This window comes from Plectropomus leopardus, chromosome 1 (genome assembly GCF_008729295.1).
Source record: "Plectropomus leopardus isolate mb chromosome 1, YSFRI_Pleo_2.0, whole genome shotgun sequence".
In the NCBI taxonomy this organism is placed as follows: Eukaryota; Metazoa; Chordata; class Actinopteri; order Perciformes; family Serranidae; genus Plectropomus; species Plectropomus leopardus.
In genome coordinates, this window is record NC_056463.1 from 15037246 (window position 1) to 15061349 (window position 24104).

Below are 24104 nucleotides of genomic sequence, written 5' to 3' on the forward strand. Positions count from 1 at the left end.
GTATACTGTAGCATTATAATTTTTGATCTTGTCCAAAGCCCGATGATAGTCAGCACATTTCATAGGTAGCAACCACAGATACTGTCGGTGATTTAGTTTAAAGACTGTGAATAGTAACAGGTTAGTACCAGTGGAATGCGTCCATACACAAATGGTTGATGTAGACAACAACATGGAACAGTATGTATTTAAAGTGTATTAAAATAACACTTAAGACTTTAATGATGAGACCTACATGTTTTGTTTGTGTTTTCACACATTTCTGCTACTACAAGCAACAATGTTAAAATGGTGTCTCATTAAACTGAAGCACCTGTTGCTCTGAAACCATTGTGATCCTGTGTTTGTGTAGAACTTGATTCCTCTGTTGGGATATCGATTGTCCTTGCTACAGCAGCCACAGGTTGATTCCAACCCGCTGCCCTTTGCTGCATGTCTGCCCCCACCCCCCTTTTACATTGAAGCTGTCCTATCAAAAAAAGTGAAAGCAAAAAAAAAAGAAAAACCTCACCAGCAAAAAACAGATATTTTGATGCTTGTTACCATTTTAATTCCATGTTAAAAGCTTGCTAACTGGCCTGCATGGCTGGGGCAAAACACCACATCTGTTGCCAACATGTGCATGCATATTTTGGAGGATGTTAAGTGCAAGCATCAGACCAATTAATTAAGCATAAAATTACAAACAAGCATTTGTAAAAAAAAAAAAAAAAAAAAAAAAAAAAAAAAGATAACATCATATTTTCTGCTATTTTAAACTGAATAGCTAGTCATTTCAAAATCTGATATGTTGGCATCAGTCCAGCCAGACTTGAAGGGTTTTAGCAGTTTGTAATACAGTTCTGTTTTAGACATAATGAGCATGACTCCAGTTAAGGTGTAAAGAAGGAATCCTGCATCATCTTTGATTTTTATTATGAGTTGTTCTGTATTGACTTGGAAATCAGTAGTTCTCCATTCGAGTGAAGCCATAATTTTTGTTTGGTTACAGTACATCTGAGGGCCATTTTTTTCCTCCTATGATATGTTATGTAAAAGATTGCGTTCCTTCCAGTTATAAGTCGTTACTTTCCCATCTTTGAGACAGTGTCACAACCAAGCCCTGCTTCAGGAATACTTCATTTGTTTGAAATTTCTGGCAAACTACAGTGCGTCCGTGGAAGTGTTGTGATGTGGTCCTGACCCTCTGTGCAGCCTGCCGCTGGATCCATCCAGACCGTAGCCAGTTGTTCTGGTTTGGCTCCATTACATGGCAAACCTGGAAAGTGTGAATAGGTGTGTTCTGCTCGTCCATCTCTGTGATAGCGTCCCACTGTAAAAATACAGGAAGTAAATATGAGTAAATATGTAAGTAAAAAACATAACGTCTATCAAGCAAAGTCTTTGGATCCACCACTTACAACGTGGCATCAAAAATACACGCAGGTTAAATATATTAATTCAATTGAATGTTTTTTTGTTAGCAGAACAGTGGTAGTTTTAATCTTGAGTTAACTTTTGTGCCAAAAAAATGTTGACATCTGTCCTATGCAGCATTTTTATGCCAAAATCTAGACAGTTTAGTTTGCTCGTAAATTTGCTGGTAAGTTTAATAAAAGTAAAAGTACTAATAATATTATATCCAGCTGTGAAAATGACACATTTACAGCTAACACACTTTATTTGTAGAGCACTTTTTAAGCAAAATCATAGGGTGAGGAAAATGCAAACAGAAGCAATATTAATAAAACATATCCATATACATGCATCCACATATACACATAAAAACACACATGTATGTATGCAAATGTACATGTACACTTATAGATGCCAGTATCATTTGACAGAATGGACCCTTAAAAAAACAGCAGTAATTTGTGGATGGTGTGAGTGACTGGAATTGGCTGATAATCTTGTCTGTACGTGTTACTTTAGTATGTATGAGGCTGCAGATTTGAGGAAAATATGTTAAAATTGAGACTGTTGTAGATTACTTGCACATGCAACCATGAATGACCTGGTTACAGCGCTGTTCCGTAAAATGTTCAACCTGTGCACCCTCTATTGCATGTAGTGAAACTTAATTTCTATAGAAACATGACGTTTGAGAGACACCGAGTTACTTTCACCGATGTTTTCAAGCTGTTGCATCAGCCAGACCCTCTCATTTGTCTGCTCCGCTTTAACGGTGTGATGATCAGAGCTTCAAAAGCCCTAACGTGTATTGACAGAACTTCTCTCTTGCAACTCCTCTGGCTACAAATGGGCAGCTGAGATTGTGTCAGTTACACAGCTGGATATATTATATCTCAAGAGCGTGACATACATGGGAGGAACAGTGGGTTGATTCTATATTTTTAATGTGCCATCATTTCCATCTGTTTCATTGGAAACTATAGAAAAATAATTTCCGGGACATAACCTCCAATTTGACTTGAATAATATCAATATAACAGTAATGCATTTTTCACACCAGCTCATTCTTTACACTCTGACCAGGTTAGCTGCAGTGACCAGTTTATAGTCATGTCCGTATTCAGAGGCTGGATTCCTCCAAAGGATGCAGCCCACAGTGGGGGGTCCTTGCTCCTGCTCCCAAAGAGACCAAACCTAATAGTTCATCTCTGTCTTCAGCAAAAAGTCCAAACTTTCCAAGGCCAAATTTATCACTAAATTGCAGAAGTAACACTCTGTAGTGATAAACAATATATCCATGCTGCAAACAAGAACAAACTGCAGAATTTATGCTGACCTTCCAGCATTCAAAGCAGTGCCCTTTTCATTGATCTATTTCATCTGATGTATTTATAACATGAAGACAAATATAAAACTGTCTAAGACCAAAAACCAGATAAATACAATGCAGTTGTATGACCTTTCTTTACATCACATGTTGACAAGGATCACTCAGAGACTCCATTAAACTTGTGATGGTGCACAGTAGATTATAGGATACTGAGGGCTGTAAAAGCTCCTGTAGTTATGTCCTAATGTGAGTGAAAAATATTGACCACATTTGGAGACCCTCCAACCCTCAAAATGGGTTTTACTTCTTAAAGTCTTAAAGTATCTGACATTTACTATACTAAAGTATCAAAAGTAATTTTATGATATTAAATGTAATTATGTAATGAAAGTAAAAGTACAAGTAAATGCTGCTACTAAAAAAAGCAAATGATGAGAAATTTGAGAAATATGATGTTAATTCTTTGTAACATATACTACCTTAAAAATGGAGAGTACATTACACCTGAAGAGAAACAAGGTATTTTTTGCAACTTAAAGGATTTAGAGAACAGTTTTCCTTTTCCTCCCTTTCCTTTACCCATCCATGTGTCCCTTCCTAAAGTGAAAAGTGAGTAAAGAGAGTGAGTGAGTGAGAGTGAGTAAAGTTAAGTAAGTAAAGTAGTTAAGTTAAGTAAAGTTGAATTATAATAGGTTATAATGGGACAAGTCATGTCAGCTTGTAAAGGTGTCTTTGGTCTGGAAATGCTGAATGCATGATCCATCCCATAAGTTTATACAGAGCTACTAAACAGATTTCCACTAAAGCTATGCCCCTTATCCAGTAAGAGACTTCCACATAACTTTTGGACGCCTCCTGTCTCCCAGTCCACTCCAAGATGCAGAGGACTGAAGCTTCCTTCATGTTTTCAGACTATAATTTCCAGGTCCACAGAATGGAGTATGGAGGACGTGAGAAAGCATAAGTAGTTGAGTGGAAAGCACTCTGCTGCTGCTAATTGATTTCACTCTCCACCATGTTGGTACCTACATTATGTAATTCTGTACCTATGATATCTGCAAAATAAGGGGGTGTTCAATAGTATAACATTGTCCTAAGCTTCTGTTTTGCATGTGATATGCATACTTTTTCATTAAGACTGCTGCACAGTCCTTGAGAGACCCAATGGAGGCAGGTGACAGACAGAGTTGAGTCGTAGAGGAAATTAAAACAACTGAGGTAGAGTGTTCTCAAATATAAATTATTAAATAACACTTTAACCTTGACTAGAGCGCGCAAAAGCAATTAATCTAATATTAATTAAGCTATCTAGATTAGCTCTATGTGACACCCAGGGGCTAAATGATTAATCAATCATAATCACTTCCTCTTTCATTTGGATCTCAGACAGACAACAATGCTGTGCCCGCGCCTTTATGACGTTAAGTGGAGTCTGAGGTAGTATATAAGCATGCATATATCATTGCTATGGGAAAAAAAATGACCAGAATTAAACATGGTATATGCTTCTATTGGCATATGATTATAGCATAATCAAATATAATATTATCATTGAAAGAAAATCTTCAGTTTTACCCCCCAAAGCCATACTAGCAGGTCTGTCAGGCTGTAAGCAGAGGGTGACAGTTTTCAAGTGCGTTTTAAAACAATAGCCATATTAAAAAGAGAAACAGGTTTTGCTTGCTGTAATTATTCCTATGTAATGCACTTAATGTGGGGAAACGGGAACAAAATTCACAGTCTTCATTCTGTGCAAGAAATACTTAATTTTAGCTAAAGCTAAATTTTGCATTTTGAGTACGACAAATCAAGCAGATGTGTTTAAAAGTTACATTCTTTTTAGTACAAAATTTCCTCTTTGCGTTACATTGGACATATATTGGATAGTTGTTGAGGTATTTCAGATTGGACTAAAGAGATGAACAAACACACAGGCCGACATTGCCAACCTTAGCCGTGCCACTAGCATGGCTAGAAATCTGAATTCACCCGTTCATTTTGTGTTCACTATAGTAAGAAGCTGTAGAGGACTGCAAGGCCGCAGCGCTTTGTCACATGCCATTCAGCCTGTCATTTCAGAGATTTTCTGCTAGGGTGGAAATACTGTAGAAGTCACAGAAAGGAAATGTAACTTACAGTAAAACTTGCTCACTTGATGTGAGAGGAGTTTCTTCAACATATACACTCTATATTCAGTAATTTCACTGCCCTTCTTACAGACCAGAAACAGAAGCTCAGTATCTTTAAAGAAAGCAGGCTTTCTGGTTTGCATAAGATCAGCATTAAGTAATTGAAGTTCCATTATGCATACAAACAAGAGAAAATGGTAATTTGTCACTCTGTGTGCCTCAGTGTTCTAAAATGCCCCCTTGGGATGTGGCATGGTTCAGAGCAGAGAAAACAAATGCAAACCCAGAGTTTGAAAGATGAGCTCCAGCCCACGCTCTGTGAGGCAATCAGATATGCACCTACTAATCGCTCTGCCTATTAGCCCAAAGCTTAGCGCAATGTAGCAGACAGAAACCAGGTTTTGAGTACATGGTGTAGAACTTTTTGTTGTTTTAACTCGGGCTGCAGGATCACTATTGAATTATTTTAGAGGCTGACCTTATGATGAAGTATTTAAGATTTAGTAAGCTGTGGATGATTTAGAATCAATTGTGGGCGCAATTTGTAAGTTTCTTATCATGACCGTTGAGTTTGATGAATATTTCCCCACTTAAGACCTTTACACACTAGGGTTTATTTTTTGCATGTGATCAGTTTGCACATCAATAGATTTTATTTACGTTCACAAAGAAAGCATATATTGGGCAATGCAAGAGCAAAGTAATTTCTTCTTTTTTTCTTTTTTTATTTCTTCTGAGCTTTCTCATAGTGAATAAAGGTATCAACCAGTCACATTTTGCGGAATGTATTTGTGTATCACAGCATCTTGTATTACAACAAATATATTATAAAATTGTTATATAAATTAGGACTGTACCCAACTCAGAATTATGTCAGTTGGATTGGATTTGGCTGTTCAATATGACTATCCGATTTGTGTTGTTTTCCATACAAAGTTTTAAAATCTTAATGGGCTCTGCGGGACGTCCACTGTGACAATGGCGTCCATGTCGTATATTAAGCAAGCTACTGGACAGATTGCAAAAGCGCAACATTTTTTGCCGACCCCACATATCAACAAAAGCCAGAGACTGTATTTTATCAACTTGCTGTGAGCTGTAAATCACCACTGCTTCACCTTATGGTGCATTCTCTCTCTCTCTTTGTCTGTGCTACTGCCTGCATGTCCGCAGATGCAAAGAGTAGCGTGAAGGTCAAGACCACTTACTCTGCAGCAAAATCTGGAGACCAAAACATCCCCAGAAGTACTCTGCACAGAAAAAAAGGCTGCTTGCCCTAAAGCAATATCACTTGACGAAGGGTATCTGATTGATAATTTGAGTTTCTGACTGTCAAGGGGCAGCCCTAATACAAATTAATATATATCATCCTAAAATATGTCTGGAACTGGTTGTGTAAACGTCACTTTCTATATGAGGAGGTGAAACTTTCCTTCTTTATATATCTTGTAAAAAAGGATGTACCGAAAGATTATCACTGGCGATGTTGAATCCATCATTTTGTTCTGAAGAATGAGCTGGCAAATCTATTAAAACATTTTATTAAACAAATATTGCTAGTCTTGGAAATTCATATCACTGCTGGTATGAATAGTTTTGATGCAAAATATTCAAAGGCATGGATTTCATATTTTTGTGTCGTTTATTCATCACGCCCCCTGATGTGTAAAGTTCTTTAATGCAAAAAGCAATCAAAGAACTTCATATCAACACAATGACACTCACACTACAATTAGACAACCTGCCGCTGTGAAGAGTCTTATTAACTTCTTATTGACTGCTTGTTGAGACACACTTTCTCCAGGTCCAAAGGGATTTTAACAAAGTTTGCAACACAGCAGTTAATGACTACTTTGACTGCATACAGATGATTTGAAGGTGGGAGAGGGAGAATCATAGAAGACTTCATTATTATTGCTTCATAGATGACCATTTACTTCAAGAGTCCCAGTCCCACTTAAGGGATGAAGTGGACAGACACACAGCAGCTGCCCGGTTTACATCAGTTCGTCATGGCAGCCATATTCATGTATACGAGAGCTGTTGAGTCGATTGGTACTTCTGGGTATAATGATAGTTTTCATACTTTGCTGTGTACAGGCAAACATGCAGTGACTTGTGTTTTTCAGAGACATTTGCTCGACTGATTCTTCTATGCTTGTACTCATGTAAGCATATTTTTATTCCCATTTTAAACGTGCTACGTGACAGGAAGTTCTCTGAACTTGGAATGTGTTTGCGTAAGTTGCTCTGGCCTCTGCATGTTCTGCGCAAATTTAAAGGTACCCTATACAGGTCAGTAACTGATGGAAAACACACTCTCCAGCGAACGAGAAAGTAAAAGCCAACCCTATAGTAATTCTCATTTGGGATTTCGCCTCGCTAAATTTGTGGGGGATTTTTAGGCGCTGTATCTCTTGTATGCCTGCTGCTTATGTTCTAGCACTTGGTTGCTTATTTTTATTAAGCCTTGGCCTCACCTGAGCTTTGTTGAGAAACATACCAAAAGATAGATGTCCAAAACACAAAAAATAAGAAAATACAGGCAGAAGGCGGGGTCTCGCAGAATAATACACCACCACACACTTGAAGTGGGTCATAAGTAACGATTGAGAGAGATAAGTTTCTTCATTGTGTGTGAGAAGTTCCTGCGTAATATCCCTTTAACAAAAATAAAAATTTCAAATTATTTTCAAATCCCTTTTTTCATGTTGCCACAGGAGAACACATGCAGATATTAAATGGGCTGATCAAAATGCAAATGTGGTTGTCGATGTAGAATTATGATCTTAGTTTGTTTTGGTTATCATTCCCTTCGAAAATTGGGCTTGTAATTGAATCGCTACTTTAAGCAATCAGTGTTTCTGTTGCTTCTCTATGGCTGATTTATTTGTGACAGCGCCTGCTTCAACACAAATTATGAAACAGAGTGTTTGACTTGGATGCTGTTGGAACACAGTACAGCCTGTTTTCTCCCTTCTTTCATGCCTGTGCTGTTTTTGTCCCTGTACTTAGTGCTGCACAGAGCAGCTGCACCCTGTGCACATAAATCCCAATATGTTCATTCCACATCCAGTCTGCACTAGGCTTCAGAGGGGACTCCTACCTTTCAGGTAAAGTAGAACTGTGCATCCTGCTTTGAAAATTGATGATGCCAACTTGTAACAGCCCCTCACTGACTTCACAGAGAGACACACTAGCCTTCTCCATGACACTCAGAAACAGCTTTCATTGTGCATAGACGTTCAGACGTTGAAAACTTGTGGTGAGTTTCTAAATGTACTCATTTTGACGTTTTTTTTTTGTTGTTTTCTCTCTTTTTTTCCCCTCCATGGCTCCCAGCAGCTCAAGGTCTGCGCTCAACTCCTGACAGGAATCTTTGACAGCCACTGAATTTAGTCAGTGGAAAGTTGTGATGAAAGTTTTTCATCGCTGAAAGAGGCTTAGATGGAACTTTTTCCTCGCAGATAAAGAGATCATCTTTCAAATCAGTGATTGCTATATAGAGACCAGGCTTACGAACATAGGCAGAAACCTCTCCTTTCACTAGAGGTGAGGCAATATGGCTTCAACTTCACCTCACCTTCATTAACAGTAAGTCATATTTAAAGTATGTGTCAGTCTTTAGGGCCACCATTCAAGCAAGTGGTTAAGTGTATTTAATGTATCGTCATCATTAAATATTTGCTGGTATTTTATTTCTCTGACAAGTTTGCTGGAAGTAGCGCTAGGTTATCAGAACTTCAGATTCATTTCTGAGTTCGACACAAGTCAGCTTCAGTACTTTTGCCTCAGACGACTGCTCTTCACGGCTGGTTGCCTTTCCTTGCCCACGCATGGCTTATGTATGTTACTGAGCTAACTAAGCTGCCAGTGTTGGTAATGAAGACCTGTAAAAAAGAGGAGAGATCAAGAGAAAGGGAGCAAAAGAGGTGCTGTTTATAGCAATAATTTAATGCTAATTCAGTGCTTTTCATACAGAACAACACTCAGACCCTTTAGTCGAGCTTTTGGCCTCAACCGCTAAACTGCACTATTAATCATTTTAATAAATCATACTCACATACTGACACTGGATATTACTTGTCTCACAATCACTGATTATGTGAAACACAAGTGAATACCAGCAAAAAATACACCTGAGCCCGTTTCATTATTACATGTCAATGTTTTAACTCTAATCACAAAAACAGTAGACTTGAGTGTGTAAAGATTGGAAACCCCAAGCTTATGAATGCAATCTGCCTCAAGATGAAGTGAGTTTTTAACCTTTTTATACATGTCCATGTAATGTTTTTAAAATTTGCTACAAGACATATCATGATCCAAATGAACAGTTAACATCATGGCTGAGCATTTCCCCCTCAGAACTGCAGTGTACTGATGAACAGGGATTCAGACTTTAAGGGTTTGTTATGTGACGATTCTGAGGAACTGCCTCCGTCAGATTGTGGGATGGGACTTTCTTTCTAATGAGAAGAAGCCAGGTGAAGCAATATGTGTATCTTTTTTTTTCTCAAGCGTGTTCCGCCATGTCCCACCTGTAAATTTGGGATTCCTAGTATAGTGAAGGACTGATCTGCCCTACTTTGGCTATGGGTGGCTAGTACTCATTGTCTTCTATGAGGAAACGAATAGGGGGCTATGTGGACTGACTCAAGAGCCAGCCTTAAGTGGTAATGCAAAAAAATTCAGTTTTTGGCACTTCTGTGTTGACTTCATTTTTCAAACCCAGGTTTAAAGCTATAGCTGGATTTGCTCCTCCTAGAGCTGAGGGAACACTTGACCTTTAGGTCCGGAGTCAACGAAGGTCCACGAACAGGAAATGTCAGGGAAAGATATTAAAGAGCCAGTGTTTCCTTAGCTTAGGGGTCAATAGAGTGACACTTAAGACTATTTTGTAATCAGCTCTCACTTCAAAAAGTGTTTTTGTACTGACTACACTGACAACTGTCATCACATCCTCGTGTTCTGCCTTTTATTCTCATGGAAAAATTACAGTTATTAACATAACTCACCAGCCTATAATTGTTAATCAATAAATGTGAGATTCTAGTCTGACTATCAGTGCGTCATGTCACTAGGTGTTGAAAAAGACATTAGCACGTTTAGAAAAATGTCACACACACACGCACACATCTACTGTATCTACATGCACAGACAGATAGTGTTGTATTAACAACAGTGGTGGAGGCTAAGAGGTGTGAGGTTTTGATTAAAACAAGACAATTTGTCATTGTCAGACCAAGGGGAAGAGAAAGAGAGAGAGAGAGAGGTGTTATGAAAATATCATTAAATCTCTGTTGTTGTGATGAATTATTGATTCGGTGTGAATCAGTATGGTGGTGTCGTGTTTTTGTTCAACCAATTAATGGCGTTGTTGGTCCCCATAGCAAAAACCTGTGCAGGCTGTGTGCAAGGGAGGATGGGAGCTGTTTCAATATTGGAATTATTTGGCCCTGAAAATATCTCAGTACTTTGTTTCTATTTATTGGTTTTGCTCCAAAGGATTTATTACACTTTTAATAATAGCCCAAAAGCACAAACAGTCCCGCTACCACCTCGTGTCCCGAATTAGACACAACATCATAGAAAAATTATTGTTGTTGCTGATGGTTGCTGAGTCCCAGCTGAAATATTTCTAAGAATGAAATCTACAGCATCTTTCCCTTCAGGCTCAGCCTTGTAAGAATAATGTGGTACAATTAAATTAGGGTAATATCTAGATATTCTAAAGGCTTGATCAATCTGTATTCACTGCACATAAACATTGTTGTATGTGTTTCATAAAAAACACCAGCGGAGACAACTAGAGACTATAGAGTCAACATTTTGTGTTTTAGGAGATTTATTCTGCCATTTTGTTTTAGAAATGGTCTCTTGAAGTGTTGTTTGTAAATTCTTACTTTTAGTTTATTTTAGGCAGAAGTGATTATTATTTGTGATTAAAGCTGAGATAGGTGGGAGAGCAGCGAGATACATTGAAGCAGAATAGCAGTATCCTACCAGTAACATTATGCAAGTTGTTTTTTTGTAATATACTGAACTTGTATGATCCATAATACTAATGTTAGAAGCTGTAATAAGGCAGGACCTGCTATATGCTTTCAGAGGGATTCATGTTTAGATGATGTCAAGCTCATGCAGGTCTGAAGAACATCTCATCACTAAAAACTTTGAGAAACCAGAAAAGTGCAGTTATTGTAATGTGCAAATTTGTGCCAGGCAGCTGTGTTTTTGTTGTGCCTGTGCCTGGTGGGATTGTCCCTCCCAGTTACCTTACAGTCATGATGGTGGCAAAGATTACATAAATGTTTTCCTTTTTTCATCTTATGTCGTGCCTAAATTTAATTGATCATAACATATCAGGTATGGATTTAATCTGCAGATTCAAAGTAAGACAAAACTTTTCTGTTGATGGCAGTTTTTGATGCATGACAAAATATGGGCAATAGACTGGCTTCTTGTTTTTAGCTGAGACAATTTCCAGAAAATTTTAACTATGATTTTTCTGAGGACATGCGTCCAGTTGACTGCTTAGAGGTCTAGTGTTTAAGATTATAGCAGCATCGAGGTTTCAGGATTGAAACCTCTCATGTCCCAACTGGGTAGAAACTATCGTGGCCGTTGCAAAAACGCAAATTGCCCTATCTCAAACCAGTATTTGGTGTGTCCATTCTGAGCTGCTGTAAAACAACATGGCAGACTACACAGGAGAGGACCCACTTGTATGTGTGTTATTATTATTTATTTACAGTATGATGACATTAAAGGTTCATTCAAAGCTACCGCAGACTCAATGGCTCTCATTTTCAGGCGATTATAAACTAATGAAATATAGTTTTGAATATTATATTCCTTTTCATGCCAATAGAAGCCCTGTAATTCTTAACACTGGACCTTTAAGAGCAGTGAGGAGTCAGCAGTCAATGACAGCATAAAATATTCAGTAGGACAGGTTTTTAAACAATTGGGAAACACCACAGCCATGAGAGATATTCTTGAGCAAACAGTCATTAATGTGCACACAAAATATAAGGCCGATATGTGCTGTAGTATGCAAGATTAAGTGCGGTCAGAGAAATACACACTCACTCATATATGCATGTACACATATGACCAAATGCATGACACGACCTTACGTCTGGCGGAGGTCTCGTCCTAAAGGATATAATGTTTACATGGGAAATAACTCAGTTATCAATATCCCTGATCACATGATAATAACATCCAAATCCATATCCAAATTTCTGATGGCTGTCTGCAAAGGTATTTAATCATCTGTGATTAAACCCATTCTAAACTTTATCTTAATTAAGTACAACAGTACAACTATGTAAAAATACATTACAAGTAAAAGTCCTGCATTCAAAATCCTATTTAGGAGCACAGAAATATAAAAATTAAACATACCCGTTCTGCAGTAAAATGTCCCCTGCGACTATATGACATTATTACATTTTTAATACTGATGCAATCAGGTGTAAGCAGCGTTTTACTGTTGTAGCTGGTTGAGCTGGAGCTAATTTATTAACTATAGAAACAGTAAAATCAGATAAATCTGAGATTGGTTCTGCCGCACAAATCTGTAGTTATTATTTTCTTTAGTCTTTGCTTTTTTGGGAATATCAAATCATTTTACCTCACTTGTCCTCAAACAGTTTAATTAAAACCATCTGTGAAAGTTAGAAGGTAAATCTCTCTTTAGTGGAACTGCTAAAAACTCACATACATGTAGAACCAACCAGACACTGATTTTTGGTTAAAGCCACTAGTACAACATCTGTCTACTGGATTTCTTCTTTCTAGAGATAGACGATTAGGGCGAAATCCAGTGTACCTCCATGTTCACTGGTGTTTTTGGTTGCTTTTACCTGTATGAACATGTAGGCTGTGATATTGTTAATCATATTGTTTGTTTCTCTGGCTAATCGCTTGAGTCAGAGACGCGTATGCTCAGACAACCATCATGAATCCTGAAGCTGTATACAAGGTTAACATGCCACAGTAATCCCGTCTGTCTTGGATCACACATACCGGTATCTCTAGAGTATCATAATGATGTATCTGGCTTTCTGTAACAAGAACATGTTTTCTAGCACATAAATGTAAACAGGATTTTGAAAATCTGCCTTCAGAAAACAGCATCTTAGTTTGCTTCTATTTTCTCTGTTAGATTATATTTGTGCAGCATTACATCCCTACATCCCTACATTTTTCTTACCAGCTCCAGTTCTCTGCAAGAGTAGTATTATTTTGGTAAATTGCAAGCTATGAGGCATCCAATTTTGGTTAAAACCGAGGCTAAATTGTTTGAAAAGTGAATTATTTAGGATGTCGAGGTTGCATACAGCCACTGCGTAAACAGCTTTTCATTAAATGAAGTGCAGGCTGGTGAAGTCAGTCAACTTGACACAGCCACTATACCTATCCAAACTCCTACATTTAGAAGTTTCTACAAATTAATAGTATGGAAAAAATTTTTTTGCTGTTGAAAGCTGATAAAAAGACTTATTAGTTGTTGGTTTAGTGAAATGTGGTCATTTGTATGATAATTTCTGTGTTAACATAGAAGCCAGCTACGAAAACAGTGTGATGGCTGGTGTTGTTTTAACTTTTTTTTTTGTGTGTGTGTGTGTGTGTGTGTGTGTGTGTGTGTGTGTGTGTGTGTGTGTCATTAAGGCAAAATGTGGTCCTGGTGAAACCAACTGTGGTTGGAAATGCTGCAGAGACCATTTTCAGTATAGTGCCAGGTGTTTATGTCTGTGGACAGCTTTTCCCAACAAGATAACTTTGAAACCGTGCAAGAGATCGAAATTAACACAGGGTTCAAAGATAGGTGTGGTCCAAGCAAAAGCGCCTTACATAGGGGTTTGGGAAGTAGGGAAGGGGCATCCTCCCCCCCTACTTTACACTGCCAACATTCTCTAAAAGTTGCGGACCACTGTATCATGGCCGACACAAGATGGTTTCTGATGACTTGTATTTATTTTTTGTTTTATTATTTATTTGCTATATGCTTTGAAGTGTATTGGGACCATGCTGTATGCTGATTCCACACTTAAAATTGATTGATTGATTCACATGACATACTTTTTTCATGGTAACATACTGTATTCACACCCTTTCAATCATGGTGGTGTACTTAAGCCATCAAAGCGCTGCACACTCTTATAGCAGCTGCCACACAGCTCACCTGAAAGCTATGCTGTTACTTAACTGCCACAGCTGCCACCGCTGCTCATACAGCATTTCAAAAGCCTCACCTCTACCCCAGCATCCACCTGTTGGCTCTGAGTACCTTCCCTCAGGGGGGGAGTTAATATCATTGCTCTTTACTCCCTGCTGTGCTGTGTGAGCCCAGACGCCAAATGTCATTGCTATAGATACTCTATGTTCTCATTATAATCCGTTCTACCTAACTTGGCTGACTGAATTATATTTCAATGTGAAGCACACGCTGAAGTAATGCATTGAAATGATTTTGAAACAAACATAGGTAACTTGGATATTGTTCCCTTTTCAACACATTTCGTTTCAGGTTTAACCTTGACATATAGACGTTTTGACCTGCAAATTGCCAGGTCAGTTTTCACTGGATGACACATTGGTCTGACTTCTGTCAGAAAGGTTGGCATATAAAATATGTAACCTCCTGCTTGTATGATTTTTAATAAGACCCAAGGTCCTGTCTCCTGTCTGTATTTGACCTAAGCACAAAAAAAAAACTTTGACGACTCTGACTCAAGGGCTCAGTTTTGGAAAGAAAGGGTTGTAGGTCAGGTTGACGACAGTTTGAATGTTCATCTCTCCACTAAAATTTTTACGTCAAACTGAACTTACGTGAAACTGAAACTGCTTAACTGACTATTCTTACTTTAAGAAATGCTAATGTCACTCACCCCATTGACAGGATAGGTCTTCCAGTCCAGTTCTCCTAGCACTGTCGTAGTGTCCAACAGAACCACTAGAGAGAGAGAGCGGGGTGGTGCAACAGAAAGTCATGTAAAATGGAGGGGAAAAGTTTGAAGAGAGAAAGAAGGACAGTATAAGCACAAAGAGTGACAGGAGAGAGCGGAGAGGGGAAGAGAGAGAGAGTGCGAGAGAGGTTGGACAGTGAATTTAAAAAGAAGAGAAATGGAGGTGACAAAATAGGAAGAGAGCAGACAATAGTTATCAAGCTGTCAATGAGGAGCTGACAGAGCTGTAAAGCCCTTATCAGATTCAACCACCTATGAAATAACAGCTCTTAGAAAAGTCTAGGACAACACCAACACTAACACAGATCCGCCCTCCATGTGGAAGTCTGGAAGATTAGTACTCTCCTTCTCAGAGGTCAGGAGTTTTCTGTGCTGCATGACATCAAATATGAGCCAAAGATGAATAAAGGGGAAAGACAGGAGGACTATGAAAACTTTAAGTATTTAACTAAATAAAATTTGACTTAATTAAAATGGATTGGAGATAAACACAGCCAGTCTTCTGGATATAGTGACGGCCACAACCCCGTATCCCTAAAATTTACTCCCATGCATGACTCTGTAGTTCACAGTTTGCAGTTCCAATTATCAGTCCCAGCACAGGAAGTAGTGTGCCCTATATGTAGCAATATAAGTGAGGGGTTGGTGGATACATGGCACATCTTTCATGCAGAGATGCAGTTTGTCTCCTGTCACAGAATTAAGATTTTCCATTTTAATAACCATAACACTGATCATTCCCCAAACTTATACATGTGTTTCAGTTTCCTGAATCTTCAACTTCAATCTTTTCCAAAACTGTAAATGTACTGTTCATATGTACAGATATTGTAGGACATATAAATAAAGAAATCTAAAAAAAACAAAAAAAAAGAAGAAGAAAGAAAAGAAAAAACATCTAAATGTTAAATAACAATGTTGGATTCGGGAAAAAAAAGAAAACCCATTTTTTTACTGAAAGTCATCCATGGTTTTGTAGAATCATCTAGTAATGGTGTTCTTGTCTGGCGGTAGACTTTGATAGCAGCTATGAGCGCATGATTGTGTAAAAGAGTTTTTGCCAAATTGTAACAGAGTTTTATGCAGAAGTATTTGATGATTAGTGAACACATGACACATCTGAATGCAAAATCACAGTGAGGAGACTCCTCCTTGAAAGTAAACAAGTAAACACAAGTTAAAGTCTGAACAATTCAATGTGTGACATACATATGGATTGACAGACAGATTGAGGGCCCTATTTTGATCCCACTACAAAGCAGCACAAAGCACAGTGCAGCTTGACTTTCATTGCTAGTTTCTGGTGCAGTTGTCATTTACAAAGCCAGTGTCCATGGTGTGTAAGTACTGAATGTACTTGCACCTGTCTGTGTCCCCACGGCTGTGAAGGTCTTAAAATGAGGTGTGGTCAGGTGCATTGTTTGTGCAGCACCAACAGTACCTGGTCTTAAGTCAATATTGCAGTATTTTCCTTGTTATTTTAAGAGCATATTGAACAGATAGTAAGATGCCTATACATTGGCAAGTTCACAACATGCGCACACTCTGCTTGCTACACACACAGGGACACAGAGACGGGTTGCAGGCGGGTGAAATATGTCATTTATGAATAAAATATTAATTGCCTTCTGTGAAATGTGTTCATAGCAGAGCTGCAGAGGTGCTTTCCAACACCCCATTAAGAGAGATGCTGTGTGTGTTTACACACAAGGAATAGCGTGACTTCATTGATTATTTCAGAAGCTTAAAATATAGTTGTTTTCTCTTTCAAATTTTGAACTACGTTTTTAGTTTTGCCGTAGTGACTTTACTGCTCTACTCTCAGCAGACAACCACTCACTTCTCCAATTTGCAGCATCCGCCTTGCAAATAGTAGTGCGCCCACTGCATGCACATCTGGCTTTTAAAGGGAATGGAAGATGATAGTTTGACTGGATGAATACATGTAACGCCCGAAATACACCTGTGAATTATTAAGCGACTAAATACAGACCCTTTGCCCCTTGCACCTTTTTTTTTTGCACCTGCATTATGCATTGTTTCACTCGAAAAAGTTGCTGGATACGCCCTAAATGGACTTGCACCATGCACTTAAGACTATGTGCAATACATAGTCTCAATAGGGCCCTGTGACAGATGAAAGGATAGATGTTATGATTTTATAATGGGGGACAATCACACTCACTTCAACCATGGGTCAAGTGTGTGTTCACATCTGTTTGCCTTGTGTCCAATTCAGACCGTACAACATCAGCCCAAAAATGGCCGACCTGTCAGACTTTAGGCATCACTCATTTTATACAGTGTAGTGTGTGTTAGTGGAAAAAAACCAACGCAGCATCCAGGAAACTTTGTACTGCCCTGACAAAAATAATTGTTTGCCTTCTTTCGCATACTTTTGCAATTTATATGTCACAGTATCTCTCATTGGTCAAGGTTAGTCTGCCTTGACTCTTGGCCAAGTCACAGCAAGAATTTTGACTCTAATAGCCAATCTGACACAGTGATCATTTCAAAAGTCAAACATAAAGTTTAATCTTATTTCAGCATAGGTGCTTGTTGGTGTTTTTGCATGAGAATGTTAACAACTTTGTTTCTCTGTGTGCATCCGTGACCACACTGTGTACATGCAAGTGTGACAATCTCAAGCTGTCTGCACTCCGGTCACGGCTCAGGCATGAAGAGAGCCATTATCTGGCCCTCGCTAAGCCCCCTGAGCCAATTTGATATGATGAATGTGCAATTTCCTTTGTCTCCACACAGCCAGTTAATTACAATCTCTATCAATAAAGTGCGTCCCACTTCAGTGGTCGACACTATAGACCAAAGAGTCACATCTTCAGACGACCTGTCAATCCAGCGCGCAGCCAACTTTGCCAAATCTGGACTAATTTAATGGGGTTGCCACTGTTTTGAGAACAAGTCAGATAACCAGAGAAGATACACTTTGGTGAGACTAAATGAACCGCTTCAGTATTTACAGAGACTTCATTAGCCTTGATCCCCTGCTGGTAATTAAGGGCTGAATTATAATAAGATGGCCTTGGTTCTGTTCAAAAGGAGGACATAGAGAGAGGGAGGCAGAGAGACTGCGAGACAGACAAAGAGAGACAGAAAGATATTGATTTTTGACAAAATTAGAAAAACAATCTTTCATTATGAAGAGCGATGTTCCATACCATGTTTGACAGCTGCAAACTTTTCTTTTTCCACCAACTCCCCTCGCTGTCTGCCTGTCCTTCTCTTACACCCAAACATACACAGTAATGTAGTCATAGAATAATTACATTCCTGCAACTGTCTTTGGAGCCAGGAAATAATAGATAACCCATGACCACAGCACTGAATTTGATACACAGACTTTCTCACTCAAAACACACACGTACATACTGCACACACATCTGCAGACAAGTATTTATCAGGAGGACAAATCACATTACTCTTGTCTGGATATTGTGTCTGGGAGCACAATAATCTGAAAGAGTCCTTTCCACCACAGGAAAATTATCACGTTTAGAAAATAAGGACAGCACAAATAATATATAAAGCAGTAAATTGCTACAGTTTTCTCTGTGCTTTGTCACTGATACAGTTGCACTGATATTGCTGGCTGAAGTGTTATGCCATTACATCAACAAACAAATGTCCAACACTGAATACTCAAGCTGAACTAAACTGAGTGTATTCAGTTGCTTTGAACATTGAGGCTCCCTTCAGTAAGAGCTTCATTGTCAGCTCAGCCGAGACATACAGTATGTTTCTACCTGGAAAAAGCTCACAGAAATAATCACAGTGTGCTTTTGTGAACAAAAAACAGCTACAGACTAAACTTCCACAGCATCTGACACAGAATACATTCCAGTCACTGCTGACGTCACAACAACTCCAATGTCACAGCAGAAAACCACAGCTCGTGGCTTTTTACATCTCTGTGAACAGAAACAAACAAGATGTAACATCAGTGAGCTTTACAGGGTCTGGTGGGCAGAACATTGCTGGCTTTCTTTTTTTTTTTTACTAAGCTAAGCTAATCAACTCCTGGGTGCAGCTACATATTTACTGCACAAACATTTGAAGTGGTATCAATTTTCTCACCAACTCTCAGTAAGAAAACAAATAACTGTTTTTCCTTAAAGAGACAAATACTAGGGATGCACAATATAGGGTTTCTTGATGATATCCAATATGCTGATATATAACAACTCATTTGGCCAATAACTGGTTATCCGATATCTTCTCTGGTTATCCAATATCAATATATCCACTTTTTCCCCACCTTGTTTTGGTGATCATCAAGTCTCTTTTGTGGTGGAATTAACGTCATACTATATTTGCAAACTCTTATCGTGATGTCCCACCAGTAGATGGAAACATAAAATATTTTTTGGTGTAATATTCAGTCATTGTGCAAAATAAGAAAAAGCAGGTTGGCCATTTCTGTTTGTTCACTGTAAAGCTGATATTGGCCGATACCAATGATTTGCCGATATTATCGTGTATCCCTAAAACATACATATTTTCCCTCTCACCTGCACTGCTATGTATCGTCTGAAATATTTTGGTGTGAGGGGATGAGTGTTGGTGATTTTGGCAATGAAGATGCACTCTTCCTGCTGGTAGTGTTATGGTTTGTGGGTGTTTGGTTAAAACAGGGTAGTAAAATGCACATTGCATCGGTGCAAGGCTGTCAAAAAACAGTGCAAATGATGAAAAAGGTAACGCCTGCACACTTACTCTATGCCACACAAGTTTGTTTCAGACAACATTTTGATCCTGCTTGGATCTTCGTCAGGCCAAATGTTTGAAAAGATGAAACCACACCATTACCTTTGCCCTTGGGTGTAGTTTGGTTGAAATAATTAAATAGTTCCTACATGAAACTGCTCACAACAAGAACTGTGGATTATCTTTAGTAAAAAGGTTATGTTTTCTGCAAAGAGACATAACTATTGAATTTTTCAAATATATTTTTTGGCACTTTGAGTAGCACAAGCTGAGTGCCATCTGGTTCCATTATATTGGACATCTCTACGGCCAACACTTTGGAACTCACACCAAAATTATCTGGATTGATAAATAACACTACAGGTCAGAGGAGAAATATGTATTTTTGATTTTGGGGTGAACTACCCCTTTAAGTGTCAAACTATTTCCTTAAGGAGGTTTTCCTTCAGTTACCCAAATATCAGTAGTTATTTGACCTAGGATTCCCACCACTCACCACACATATTACAGATATTGTTGTCTAGTGTCTACCAAGTAAATGGACTTAGTTCAGTGGAACCACACATGTGATTTCACTATAAAAACCCCTACCTTCCTAATGTGGATTCACATATATAGCAACGATCTATTCTCTGGCAGGTACACAGACTTTATTGAGCAGTACTTTTCAGAAAATTGCTGCATATGTCTGTGGGTGATGCCTGTCTAAAACCTGGACTTGAGCTGAATGAGAAAAGTCTCATATATATCTTCCCCACAAGAGGCCCATGAATGCTCAAAAGCTAGACATTAAGTTTGAATCCTCAATTATTGCAGTGTTTGGCTGAGGAAATTCAACTAGACAAGCACTTGGCTGTGATCCTCCAGAGAGACAGGCATTTCTATAAGGGCCCTTTTTTCCAGTTATCCAGGATGTGGTTTCAAAAAGCCACTGAGGGAGGAAGAATCATTATTTTCTATATGAGATGATAATAAAAGTTGACAGCAGCATCTAATTCACCTGATCATGACACAGATGATGCCGCATCCTTATATTTAAGTAGGAAGAAAGAGCAGGATCTGCCTGAATGCTACTGCTGAGTTTGGATGCAATGGTTACCTCCTTTTAAAATACACTCTGTATGACAAAGAAATGCTGAGAAATTTAATCAATTCAGTGATTAATTGACTGACAGAACATTTGCAAATGACTGTTTTGATAACTGATTCATGTGTGAGCCATTTAGCAAGAGAATATACCAAGTACTGTATTTGGTAATTAAAGCTTCTTGTTATAAAGATTTGCTTGCTTGTAAATGACCTTTCAGACAAAATACCATAGACTGTATATAAAGATGCACAACATGACAGTTCCTGGCCAAACTAAAAACTCAAAGTACATGCCAAATAGCCCCCTTCTTTCAGTGTTCATTGCGCAGCAGGTTTTTACCAGGCACAGAAGTCTCGTCCTTTCCAACCTGCTCCATTTGTAGATGGAAACTGTTCATTCTAAGGTCATGAAAACACTTATTTTTAGGTGTTTATATATGTAAGAAAACTTTCGTATCATATTATATTCCATTTCTGCCAATATATGCCTACATCCTACAACCTGGACCTTAAAATGTGAAATAATACCGTTCGAAAATACAAACAAGAAAGCTGGGCATCATCGCAGGTTATCTTAAGAAGATATAAGAAATAACAGTTTTATGTGACATTTTCCTTCTCATACTTTTAAGGACTAACTTCACACTGCAAGGGTGTTGCTTTTTATTTCCATGTATTCTACATGGTGAACCGACATCTGGTCAGGTCTTTTTACCCATGAGACATGAAGCTTTGCTTGGGGCTTTTAGCTTGATATCATGTATGTAACCATCAAGTGCATATTTAAGAGCCCTTTCACAAGTGCTCTCCCTTTCTTAACCAGTCAGCTGGAAACATAAACAAGTCAACCAGTACCCGCATTTTCAAACAATTCATAACGCTAGTGTTAGCTTAGTTAGCAAGATAGTGACAAATGTCATTTCAGTCTCCAAAATTTTGTTTGCAAGGAGAAGCCTGCTTTTGTCTGTCTGCAATGAAAGACTAATTATTTTAAAAATGAAGAGTTTTATCCATAAATCTGTCACCCTTATCATTGCAAATTATTTATGTAATATACAGTGTACAATAGATGTTTGAAAGACACAGAGCAGTCATACTCAACTTATATCCCATGTGCCAGATCTATGTGGCCCTCCAACCATTTTCTAATTAACAATAAAAATAAAATGATTCCCACTTGGAATTGTTTTGTTTTTTTTTTAATTTTAGTATACGCGAGGTGCCAGAATGCATAAAACAGCATCAAAATAGCGCTTGTTTATCAGAACCAATGTCAGTGGAGGATAACCCGCACCCTTCCAACAGAGGTCCAAGCTAAGCCCCTAATGTCCTGAAATTCTAGAAATGTCCTAAAATCCTAGAAATGTCTTAAGAAGCATCCTAAAATCTGAGAAATTTTCTAAAATCCTAGAAGCGCCTTAAAATCCTTGAAACAGCCTTAAATCCTAGAATTGGCTTAAAATCACCAAATATCCTAAAATACAAGAAATGTCCTTAATTACGAGAAATATCCTAAAATCTCAGAAACATGTATGGGGCTGCTGGGACTGGCCCCTTGCCTCCTGTCATTTTGCAAAAGTGGCCCCCAAGCAAAGCAAGGAACTAAGGAGGGTGGGAGTTTAGAGAGCAATATTAAAAGACATTGTATGGACAGTTAAAGTAACTTTAGATCTAAGTATCATCAGGTTTGACATCATTTATAACAAATAATGTTTGTTGACCAAAAACAACTAAAATGGCCAATAAATGTTCTGCTATATGAAGACCACACGTCCTCTCTCTGAATTTCTCTTAGCTTGAGAGGACATAGCTACTCAAGTGATTCACATTCATTAGAAAAGTCACTCAGACAAATGGCACCTGGCTAACATATATAAGCTTGCTCTCACTATATTTTAAACTCCTCACGTTGTCTTTCTTTTTTTTTCCAAGTTTCCCCTCTGTGCCTCCCCTCCCCTTCAAGCCTGTCACCACCACAGGCAGACAGGCATCCTGTGGGGAAACTGAACACACACACACACACACACACACACACACACACACACACACACACACACACACACACACACACCACACACGCGTAAGAAGACACACAGAAAAATGAAGTGAAGGAGACTTTGACATTTGGCTAGTGAAAGGGCTTCTGTCGTCTTTGAAAATGTGTATCCTAAACATTAAACATTCAGGATGGAATATTAAACTGACCTCTGCAAATGTGCAAAGTGGAAGATGTCATGAACAGATTACATTATGGCAACCATTTACCCATGTGACTTATGAGTACGACTGAGGGGAGATAAAATTATTTTGTCCTGTGTTTCTCATACATATGCAACTGTACACACTGCCCACATGAATGGAAAATTAATTTTAGAGAGTGGGAAATTATTCTGATACATTTAGTGTGAACCACTGGCCCAACATAATAAGTATATTAAAGTTAGTATAAAACAAGTATCTGTGAGAAATCCTCTCGGGAACTGCATGGGCTGAAATCAGTTATATTTTTATTCATGAATGTATAACTCATCATAGAAGACAGAAATAGGCAACTCAAAAGTATCAGTATAGCTGACAGAGTTTGCTAGAGGCTGACATTTACTGAAACACTGTGTGGTACCTATAGCTGTTGCAATGTTTCTGTGCACTCAGATTTTGGAGGTGAAGAATAATGTCAGGGCCTCTTCCATAATTTTGCTGATGGAGCTCCTAGTCAGTAACAGCACACAGAACCTAAATTTACATTTTTGCCTGTTGATGCAGTAAGTTTGTATTTCAGGGTGTATTTACTGCAAAATTGAAAGCAACGTCAACTTTTTTTGAGATTTAAGATGGTCAAAAACTGTAAGAAAGCATGACTTGCATTGCCGTGATCAGTCTTTTAAAGATGTGTACTCTAAGTTGTAGAATACTGATGATTTTGACTACAGATTCACTGAAAACAGCCAACATATTACCATTTCTTTCTGATTTTTTAGGCTGCAAATGTGTTTTATATGCATATTTTTTGTAAAAAATAAAAAATGAATAAAAAAGAATAAAATCAGAGCAACATTAATAGATAAACATTCGAATATTTTTGGTGTAAAACCTGGACCGTTAACAGGGGGTCCACGACCCCTAGATGTTTCTTGGAGTTACAGCAGGGGGGCACCAAATGATTGTTTGATAATGTAATATAAGTTTTAGTTTAAGTTTGTGTTGTTTTTTTTTTAATAAAAAATAGCCTTTATCTGAAAATACACAGTAACATAAATCCAACATATTATTGGAAAAAATAAATCAGCCTATTCATTAAAAAAAAACACAACATTTTATTGACAGTGCACAACATTATTGATAGGCTAACCATGTTACCCATGAATCCTTGTGCAATCATGTGAGCTAGTTAACGCTAAATCGCTGTGTGACACTTATCCATAACGGTGAAGTGAAATAGTTAGCTAACACTTACTT

The 24104-nt window shown here is 38.2% G+C and overlaps 1 protein-coding gene across 1 annotated transcript in view; it reads right to left on the reverse strand.

Annotated features, from left to right (window-relative positions):
* LOC121948064 (ephrin type-A receptor 6-like) overlaps nucleotides 1-24104 on the reverse strand; it is a 68676-nt gene that overhangs the window by 43027 nt on the left and 1545 nt on the right. The window contains 2 exon segments of the mRNA XM_042493323.1: nucleotides 1184-1312; nucleotides 14757-14821. Coding sequence (XP_042349257.1) covers nucleotides 1184-1312; nucleotides 14757-14821 — 194 coding nt within the window.